At 51.2% G+C, this 10,034-nt stretch overlaps 1 protein-coding gene across 2 annotated transcripts; it reads right to left on the bottom strand.

The window, feature by feature from the left end:
- Positions 1–5,194: 5,194 nt before the first annotated feature.
- Rras (RAS related) lies at positions 5,195–8,975 on the bottom strand. 2 transcript variants are annotated; one of them, NM_001108481.1, is made up of 6 exons: positions 8,812–8,975; positions 6,645–6,732; positions 6,436–6,538; positions 6,241–6,349; positions 5,635–5,753; positions 5,195–5,561 (listed from the first exon to the last, which is right to left on the bottom strand). In NM_001108481.1, the coding sequence occupies exons 1-6, from the start codon at positions 8,962–8,964 to the stop codon at positions 5,477–5,479; spliced, it is 657 nt and encodes a 218-aa protein (NP_001101951.1). In that variant the 5' UTR covers positions 8,965–8,975; the 3' UTR covers positions 5,195–5,476. The 2 variants fall into 2 exon arrangements, with proteins under 2 accessions (NP_001101951.1, XP_087425397.1); XM_087569271.1 differs by having other exon boundaries at positions 5,198–5,561; positions 7,654–8,908.
- Positions 8,976–10,034: the final 1,059 nt, after the last annotated feature.

The raw sequence follows: 10,034 nt of genomic DNA, 5'->3' as shown, positions 1-10,034 counted from the left end.
TAAAGAATACGTGACTCCTGTAACACTTTGCAGGTAGATCATGAAGAGCAGGTGTTGAGGGCTGGGTAGCAGTCGTTACAGAGGCAAGGGTCCCCTCCACAACCACACAACTCAGGAGCCTAAAAGCTGGAAGCATATCAGACAGCCTCACTGTAGCCTAGGGTTGGTGTGTAGTGCTCAGTTCGCTGACATTCACAGTCCTTGGACAGGTCGTGGATATTGATGGGCAGGAAGGACTCCACACTGCTCTGTGAGCTGCCTCAGTGGCCTGCATCCCTCCCAAGAGGAGCAGCGCTAAACAGGCAACTTGACAGAATGCCAGGTTGCTGTTCTAGATTTGATTTGCCAGGGGCGGGGCCAGGCAAGGCCACAAAGAGGCTGCTGGGAACTGGAGGCTGGGTCTGCAGGGAATGTGGGAGATGTTCAAAGCCAGTGTTTGATGCTGCGTCAGGTGGAAGCCTGTGTTCTGCACAGGGGATAGACAGGCCTGTACCATAATGGGTGTTAAGTACTATGTTACTGAGTCATTTGCTGCTCAGAGTGTCCCTGCAGCCCTCCCAAGAGTTTGTAGGAATTTTGTCTCGGGTCTGTTAAATCAAAACCAAGTAATCCCAGGAGGAGTTACCATGGAAACTTAAAGCTATCCTGAAAAGGGATGGGATCAGGTCTTGCTGGTTGAGCTACTGTCTAGAATTCCCCGGTGAGGGGCTGGGGTGTGGTTCAGTGATAGAAACCAGATGTGTAAGAAGAGCCTGAATCCCCAGCCCTCCCCAAGGTGGATGGGGACACTAAAACTGGAATGTTAGCAATGGGGTTAGCCTCTAGTGAGGGCTGTAAGCGGCTATGACCTGCAAGCCAAAATATGTGGTGGCTTGATCTAAACTGTGGACCAGCCCTGCAAATGCAGGCTGGGGATCCCGGGATCAGAGTTGACTGTCCCAGGTGGGAGCTCTAGAGCAGAACTTTAACCTGCAAAGACAACAACCCTGGCAGAGTGGAAGGGCAGTATTGACCTGGAGAAAATCCAACTTCCTCAGCTTCTTGTAGTTGAAGCACGCCGTCTACGTACTCACATCAAAACTGGGGAACACGCCTGTGGAACCGGAACAGAGAAGAGTCGGGACAACATCGGCTTCAGAGAGAGACCTTTTCTCAAAAAACCCAAAACAAAACCACTGCCAAAGCCTGGAAGAGGGCGGAAACCCTACCACAGGCACAGACACGTGCCTAGGGAGATGCCGGCCTTTGACTCTTGTCTTAGAAACTTGGGAATGGTAGTGGCCCGGAGGCTTCCAAAAGTGGCTTGCCAGTTGTCGTGTGTATTCTTGTGCTTTCTTCTCAGGGCAAGCAGTAACTTGTCCTGCGCTCAGTGTGCATCTTGGCCTTACAAGAACCAGGATGTCCAGGCCAAAAACTACACCCTACCCTACCATACGGTGGGAAATACTCACCTCTGTTCTGGGGAATGTCTGCTAGGACACAGGATCCTTTGCTGGCAAGAGCAGTGTCCCCCCTGCTGGGACTCCTGAGACTTGGAAACCTTGACTGGGAAAGGATGGGGAGGCTGCAGCCAGCTACAGGTTCTGCCTCTTGAAAGGGGCGATCCCTTCTTGGCCTAAAGGGAGAGCATGCTGCTGCCTGTTCTTAGCCTTGCTCAGTCCTGGGGCAGAACATAGGCCAAAGGCTCTGGCTGTGTTAACAGAGAGGGATACCACTGATTAGCGGTCCAATATGAAATTCACAGTCATTGGACAGGGGAGAAAGGGTCATAGATGTTGATACCAAATCCAGTAGGGACTAGACTCGGCTCTGTGAGGGGCATTGATAGCTTTCATCTCCCCAAGGGAAGCAGCACAAAGACAAATGGACATAAATGCCAAATTGCTGTTCTAGATTTGATATGGGACCAGGCAAGGGAACAGGAGGCCAAACCTGCAGTGGGTGTGAAGGATGTTCAGTTCATTTTGTTTTAAGACTTTTTTTTTTGGTTCTTTTTATCAGAGCTGGGGACCGAACCCAGGGCCTTGCGCTTCCTAGGCAAGCGCTCTACCACTGAGCTAAATCCCCAACCCCAAGACTTATTTTTTTATACATATGAGCACACAGTCACTGTCTTCAGACACACCAGAGGAGGGCATCAGATCCTATTACAGATGGTTGTGAGCCACCATGTGGTTGCTGGGAATTGAACTCAGGACCTCTGGAAGAGCAGTCAGTGCTCTTAACCACTGAGCCATCTCTCCAGCCCCCCAAGGGCCAACTTCTGCTGAAAAGCCCGTGTTCTGCACAGGGAGACACACAACTCAGATGAAGTTCCACCCTGGGGTACTGGGTAAGGGTTGGAGTTCAAAGATCAAGCCAGGATGCTGGCTGCCTTAGGGTTTTCAATGCTCCGAGAAGCCATGAGCAAGGCAACTCATAAAAGATTACATTGAATTGGGGCTGGCTTACAGGTTCTGAGGTTCAATCCATTATCATGGTAGGAAGCATGGTGCTGGCCATTCAGGCATAGCGCTGGAGGAGCTGAGAGTTCTACATCTTACTCTGAAGGCAAACAGAAAACTGACCTCAAGCAACTAGCATGAGGGTCTTAGAGTCAACCCTCACGGTGACACACTTCCTCTAACATGGCCACATCGCCCATCAGTGCCATTCCCTATGGGCCAAACATAGTCAAACTACCACACTGGCTCACCCACCCCTGTAATTCCAGCATTTGGGGAGTGGAAGTAAGAGGACCAAGAGTTCAAGGCTAGCCTGGGCTATGTGAGACCTATCAGTGAAGCTCAAAATAGTTGGATCAGATGGGTTTGGCGGTTTGTGCCTGGTGTCCCTATGGTCACCAAGTTGGACTCCAGTCTTCCGTGATGTCACACAGTATGGCAGGCTCTGTGGGTCCTGGCTTGAGTGTAAGTATACAGAGAAGATATTTCTCAGACCCAGAAGGCATCTTGCTCATCTGTCCCTCTCCTTGTGTAGAGCGGGGGCTGTGCCTGATGGATAAGATAGATTTGTAGTAGTCTATGTCTCTTAAGTCCCTGGAAGTTTCTAGAATAGCACTTGCAGTAGATCCCTCTGCAGATGTAGGGGTCTTGTACATTTACTTTGCCTGTTAGGGTCCCTGGTAGTTGTGAGTGACTACTGGGATCTTGAACTTGAGGAAGTGGATTTTTATATTTTCATTTATCTAGGTTTTCGAAACATGGTTTCTTTGAGTAGCTCTGGCTATCCTGGAGTTCACTCTGTAGACCAGGCTGGCCTTGAACTCCAGGATCTGCCTGTCTCTGCCTTCCTAGTGCTCAGACTAAAGGGGTACATCACCAGCAGCCAGCCAGAAACCATTTATTAAATTAGGACAGATAACATGAAGAGTAGACATGTGGGTGCATGTGCCAAAAACTGGTCCATGTGCCAAAGGGATGGCTTAACAGTTAAGAGCATTTGCTGTCCGGACAGAAGCCTCGGGTTCTTTTCTCAGCCCCAGTATAACTCCAGTTCTACAGGGTCTGATGGCCTTATTGACGTTGCAGGGACTGCGTGCACGTGGTACACAGACAATGCAGGCAAAACATCCTTACACATTTTTTTATTTTTTTTCCAGACGTGTCCCTCTGTGTAGCCCTAGCTATCCTGGATCTCACTCTGTAGGCCAGGCTAGTCCCAAACTCAGAAATATTCCCCCTGCCTCTGAACCCTTAGCACTGGCATTAAAAGGTGTGCACCACCAGAGTCTGACTGAGGAAATTAATTGTAATATTTTTTCCAAGACATGGTTTCTCTGTGTAGCCCTGGCTTGCCTGGAACTCACTCTGAAGACAGGCCTGGCCTCAAACCCAGAGATTCACCTACCTCTGCCTTCGGGGTGCTGGGAATAAAGGCGCGCTCCACCACCACCACCACCCAGCAAAGAAATTAGTTTTAATTTTAATAGCTATATTTAGGTTCTTGCCACCATATTTAATAGTGTAGTTCTAGAACCTTCTAAGCACCCCCACCCACAAGGTCTTGTCATATAAGTGAAACTGGGTTTGAACTTGTGATCTAGTTCTTCCGTACCTCCGAAATTTCCTACAGCCTCTGCAACGCTGGAGTCACACGCATGCGCCACCATAACGGATGTTAGTTTAGGATCACTATTGCTTGATAAAACACAATAACCAGATGCAAATTTAGGAGGAAAGGTTTGGGAGAAAAAAAAACAAACAAACCGCACTTCCACATGACTGTTCATCTTCGGATGAAATCAGGAGAGGAAGTCAAGCAGGGCAGGAACCTGAAGGCAGGAGCTGACGCAGAGGCCATGGAGGAGTGCTGCTTATTGGTTTGCTCAGCCAGCTTGCTTGTAAAACGGTGGCTTACCATCCCAGCGTGGCAAAAGCCACAATGGACAGGGCTCTCCCCATCAATTACTGATTAAGAAAATGAGTTATGTGGCTGGAGCCTGGCTCAGTGGTTAAGAGCTCTGGCCGGTCTTCTGAAGACCTCAGTTCAGTCCCCAGCACCTCCGAGACAGTTTGTAACTGCCACTCCTGTTCCAGGCGACCTAACACTTCACATAGACATACATGTAGCCTAAACAGCAATGCACATAAAATACATCTACATTAAGAAAGCAAATCGCTCCATGCTTTCTTTCCTACAGACCTATCTTACGGATGCTGTTTCTCGGCTGGGGCTCCCGTCTCTCAAATGAGCCTTAGCTTGTGTCCAGTTGACATGAAAAGTATCCAGCACATGTGCAGGTCCCACAGCATTCATGTAGATACCAGAAGAAATTGCAGAAGTTGATTACCCCCACCCCCAAACCCTATGAGCTTTGGGATTTGAACTGAGAAAGTTATGCTTGGCAGCAAACACCTTTACCTGACTGGTCATCCAGCCAGATTACCACTCCCGTTTAGAAAAATAAATACAGACTGTGTGGTGGTGGCACACATCTTTAACCCCAGTACTTGTGAGGCAGAGACAGGTGAATCTTTGAGTTGGAGGCCAGCCTGGTCTACAGAGTGAGGTCCAGGACAGCCAGGGCTACACGGAGGACCCCCATCTTGAAAAATCAAAAGCAAACCAAAGCAAAGCAAAAACCAAACAAACCAACAAACAGAAAATCTGGGCTGTGGACGCAGAGTTTGGGCCCTTGCCTAGCAGCCATGAGACTGTAGGTCCATCTCTAGCAACTCACCCAATAGAAGGTGTCTTCAGTTGTTGGCAGTGATATTTATTATACTGACAGATGGGAGTTATATACAGCAGTGACAAGATGCCCCTCACCCTACCAGGGTCTTGTGGGGGAAAGGAGGAGGTATTGACAGAAGGCACATGGTGGTAGCCCCAGGAGGCCAGAAGTAAAGGTAAGAGGGTGTAGTGTGTCCTGGGGAACCCAGAGGTTGAAACAGAGGCTCAGTCAGAGAGAGCCTTGGGCCACACAGCAAGTGTGAGGCAGCTGGTCCCGAGAGCTTGTGCTGGTCACTTGAGGCTACAGCAGGACACAGGGGCACCTCCCATCCTTCTTCCTAGGGGCACTGGGTGGGCTAGGAGGGAGTTCTTGCTCCTGGTATTTCCTGTGGGAAGCAGTCTGTGAGTATGAGATGTCGGGCTGAGGACCGGGAGGTCAGGAAAGGGTAGTGTGCTTACCGGACAGTCCGCACCAGCTGCTCAAATGCCTCATCGACATTTAGACGCAGTTTGGCTGAGGCCTCAAAGTAAGTCATATGGTGGGAAGCACTAAAGGAGGAGGCCTCTGATCGAAGGACCTGGAAGAAGACAGAGGGAGGGGTCAGAGGGAGGGGTCAGAGAGAGGAGATGCCAAAAGCCGTAAGGTGTGCTCCAGTGTATAAGCTCATCAGCCTCAAGATAGAAAGTTCTAGAAGGACCCAAGAGGAGGATCCTGGAGGATACACGCGAGATGTCGGGACGATTATGAAGATGTTTTAGGTAACTAGAAGGCAGGCGGGCAAGAAGTAAGGGTGTCCTTGTTCAGGAGAGGGGAACATATACTACAAGTAGGGACCAGTATCCAAGGATTACTAGAAGGGCTGGGACTGGCTTAGTGCTGGGGTCCTGCCTAGAATCCCTCAGTGATGGATGGGGGTGTGGCTCAGCAATGGGTGATCTACTTGGGGGGTCATATCTAAGTCAAAGTTGTGACAGTAGAGAGACCAGTGATCCAGAGTAGGAGACAGTCCCTGAGAGAGCTTCCTGGGTCCTAATGGGGTGATCAGGGGAGGGGGCATCCCAAACCTGGCGCTGTGTCTCCAGATCTGCCTTGTTCCCAACCAGCACAATGGGGAAGTCATCGCGGTCCTTGACCCTGAGGATCTGAGTGAAGAGCTTGCTTACTTCAATGAAACTGCAAGAGAAGTCAATAGCATGAGGTGCCATCTTGGCAGGAACCTGTCCTGTGCTTACCCAGGTCTACCAGCACGCGTCCCTCACCTCTGCCTGTCGTTAATGGCAAACACCAGCAAGAAGCCATTGCCAGCACGCATGTACTGCTCCCGCATGGCGCCGAATTCCTCTTGCCCCGCAGTGTCCAGGACTGTGGGGACGGAGAGAAACGTGTGGGTCCCACATTAGCCAGGGCGTGCTCACAAGTCCCCACCAGCCTTGCCACCTGCCTCCCTTCTAAGCCCAGCCATCCTCACTGTCCAGCCGTGCAGGGATGCCGTCCACCGTGCAGATCTTTGTGTAGGAATCCTCAATGGTGGGGTCATAGTCAGACACAAAGTAGGACTGGGGGATAGAGAAGGTCTCTGTCACCGAAGCATTCAGTGTGTGAGTGTGTGTGTGTGTGTGTGTGTGTGTGTGTGTGTGTGTGTGTGTGAGAGAGAGAGAGAGAGAGAGAGAGACCTGTCCCTATACTTTCTTCAAGTCTCTGTCCCAGCTCTCTTTCTCTGTGTCTCAAAATCTTTCTCTCCCTGCCTTCTCCTGAGTCTCTGTCTATCTGTCTCTGTCTTTTTCTCTTGGTCTCACTCCCTCTTGCTGTGTCTCAATGTCCCACTCCCACCCCATCTCTGGTCTTTGTGTTTGACTGTCCTGTGTCTTTCCCTCTCCCCGCCTCTGGGTTTCTGTCCATCTCCTTTCTCTCTGGATCTCTAACCTGCTTCTAGCTGTTCTGTTCCACCTTTCCAGCTGTCAGGTTGAGGGTCCCTGTCACCAATGCCCCCATCTCCTCTCTTAGCCCCTCTGTTTTCAGTATAAAGCATCCTCCTTGGTCACCATCACTCCAGCTGCGTCTTCACTTTGAACAAATCACTTTCTGTCTCTGAATCCATTTCCTCACTTGGAGAATTGAGGACGAAAACAGTACCCCATGTAACAAGGGTTTGTTTTTTTTTTTTTTTTCCCTTCTGGAGGGAATTCTCTGTTTAACACTTAACACTTGACCTGGTAGTGGTGTTAGTGATCAGCTTCTGAGAATTCTTGTTGACCAAAGTAGCTGCCTATCCCTCTCCCCTACCCCTACTCGCCCCCTCTCTCTTCCCTTCTCCCTCCATCCCCCCACCCCCCCCATTTCTTCCCTCCTCTTGCTCCCTCCTCCACAAGCAGCCTCCAATGTCTCCTCCCCTGGGAAGGTCTAAGTTCCAATCCTGCTTCTGAGAGACAGCCCCACCCTCATCCCCCGCCTCTCCCTTCCTGAACGGGTGCTGCTACCTCCAACCAGGCCTCTGGCCATCTTCAGGTTTGGCCCTGCGTGCCAGGGGCTCAAATTTGGGCTTTCTTCCCACTGCAGGCTTCTGAACTGCACTGCTGGAGGCTCCTTGTCTGTGAATGTGTATCACCCAGGAAACTCTACAACAGCAAGTGGGCTCTTGCTTTCCTAGTGTTGCCCTGCTGTGGGGAGGCTCCCCGTGGGAACTGGGTGGAGGTTTCCGGGGCTGGGCTGGATTTTCTGAACTTGGCTCTTGAGGCTGAAGGTGGCTTCCTCTCTAGAGTGCTTGCTGAGGGCTGGGGCAGGGAAGGGTGCAAGGCGTAGAGAGGATGAGGTTTGGGGTGTGTGTGAGACGATTTGAACCCCAAAGTATATTAGGAGATGCTCAAGGGTTAGAATAGTTTGGAGCATTCTGGAGGGTTGGGTTCCTGCTGTAGTAGAGGTCCATTTATGGGTTCTAAAACCTTCCAAGTCTCTGGAGGCTGTGAAAAACCTGAGTTCTATACTTTTCTTTTTTAACCTGAAGGTGACTTGAGAGCTACTTAGGGTTTTCAGGGATGAGGGCAAGAAGTTTGAGTGGGGAACTTAGGATGGAGAAATGGTTGGTTTTCCTTGGGGATGCAATGGGGGTCTGCATTCAGCAGAATGGGGTACTGCCTGATACTGGTGTTTTCCTAGAATGGTCATGTAGCAGGAGCTTTCTGAAATCTCAGGTCTGAAGGGAAATCCTCTTCAAGCAGGGGTTACAGGGTGCTTGTTTTAGGACAGGCTGGTCCAAGCAGAGTCCTAGAATCAAAGTCTGGACAAAGATCAGGGGGAGGTTGGAGCCTCAGGGAGTGCTTAGGGTCTGAATGGAGCACCTATTTGGAATTTAGGGTGCTCCCAGTTGGTGAGCAGGGCCAGATACACTAGGATGAGGGCTCTCTGGTACCTCTGGGAGGGTGATCTGACTAGGACATATTAGGAGAAAACTTCCCCTCATGAAGGGGGTGGAGGCCCTGGGCACTTGGAAGTCGCAATCAGAGGGGATCTTTTAGGGTTAGAGATTCTCTTAGAAGGGTCTTAATGATGGTTCTAGGAGAAGTGAAAAGTTTCAGGGAATCCCCAAAGGGCTCAAAGTCTCGATCTTGGGGACACCCTCCCCGGTGAGGGCCCACTACCTGGATGAACTGGATGGTCAGCGCGCTCTTGCCCACGCCGCCGCCGCCTACGACCACCAGCTTGTGAGTCTCGCCGGGCGGGGGGTCCCTGGGTCCCGGCCCCCCGCCCCGGGGCCGCCCCCGCCCAGTCCCGGACGCCGCCCCGCTGCTCATGTCGCCACCGCTGCTGCTGCCGCCGCTACCGCCTAGGGGGAGTCAGGAGAGACCAAGGGGTGGGTTATGCTAATGAGTACTGCATAAACATGAGCCTGTAGGACACGAGTCTCCGGAAGCTTCAGGAGGAGGCGAGACCAGGAAAAGGGAGGAGCTATACTAATAAGGGTAGGGGAAACAAGTTTGCAAAAACGGGGAATTCCAAGAAGGGTGGGAATATGCTAATGAACTGTGCCAGGTCCGACACCCAGCCACGAGCTCTCTTTAGGCAGTCCGCCTTTGGGAGGAGCTATGCTAATAAAGACCATCTTTGGGCGAAAAAGTTTTCTTCGGGGCGGGCATATGCAAATTAATGCTTGTAATTGTTATCTAAGGACCACTGTTTCTGGTAGGTGGGGCTTGCCCGCTCCTTCTCAGGGCCGTATATAGGGCGATCTTAGGATGGACAGCAAAGGTCTCAAAAACGAATCTCCGCCTCCCTCCTGGGATCGTCGCCAAGCTGTCTGCCCGGACTTCGGCCTAGAGGCTGGCGTCTCGGCTTGCCTAGGGACTTAGGCTTCCGGTTCCCGCTGTCCCAGCCAAACGGAAGATAGGCTGGGAGGGGAGCTGGGGCCCTGGAAGGGGACAGCAGGGTAACTGGGCAGGGACGGGCTGTGAGATCACCACATTCCTAATCCATGAGCCAGGATTTCTGGGCTTTGGAAGGATGCGGTTCATGGCTCAGACACCTGGTTCCTACGAGAGCACCGAGTTAGAGACTTGGATTCCCGGATTCTAGGGAGAACCGGCCGTCGGGAGGGGCTCCTTACTACTTACTAGATTAGGTACTGGGAAAGCTGGGAGTCTGGACTTTGAGGCCAAAGGATGGAGAGTCTGGAGACGCAGAATTCTGAGTTCGAGGGCATGAGTGCTCAGGGAGAGTTGTGGAGGAATTTAGCGCTTACGTTTGTGTAAGGTATGGTATTAACGGCTTGAAAGGGAAGAGAATCGAAATTCCTGAGTCCCAAGGAAGAGGGAAATGAGTCGTCACTCTTCTGCTCTGAATCAGAGGACTCAGATTTTGAACTTTA

This window comes from Rattus norvegicus, chromosome 1 (assembly GCF_021556685.1).
Source record: "Rattus norvegicus strain SHRSP/BbbUtx chromosome 1, alternate assembly SHRSP_T2T, whole genome shotgun sequence".
NCBI classification, from domain to species: domain Eukaryota; kingdom Metazoa; phylum Chordata; class Mammalia; order Rodentia; family Muridae; genus Rattus; species Rattus norvegicus.
The sequence above is the reverse complement of the archived record's forward strand: the minus strand, read 5'-3'. Positions and strand labels throughout refer to the sequence as shown.

What these genes read in the sequence shown, in the direction of transcription:
- Rras (NM_001108481.1), bottom strand. Translation starts at nt 8,964, where the DNA reads ATGAGCAGCGGGGCGGCGTCCGGGACTGGGCGGGGGCGGCCCCGGGGC. An exon ending in TGACCATCCAGTTCATCCAG is followed by an intron (nt 6,733 to 8,811) that starts GTAGTGGGCCCT and finishes TCTATCCCCCAG; the next exon opens with TCCTACTTTGTGTCTGACTA. An exon ending in CATCCCTGCACGGCTGGACA is followed by an intron (nt 6,539 to 6,644) that starts GTGAGGATGGCT and finishes CCGTCCCCACAG; the next exon opens with TCCTGGACACTGCGGGGCAA.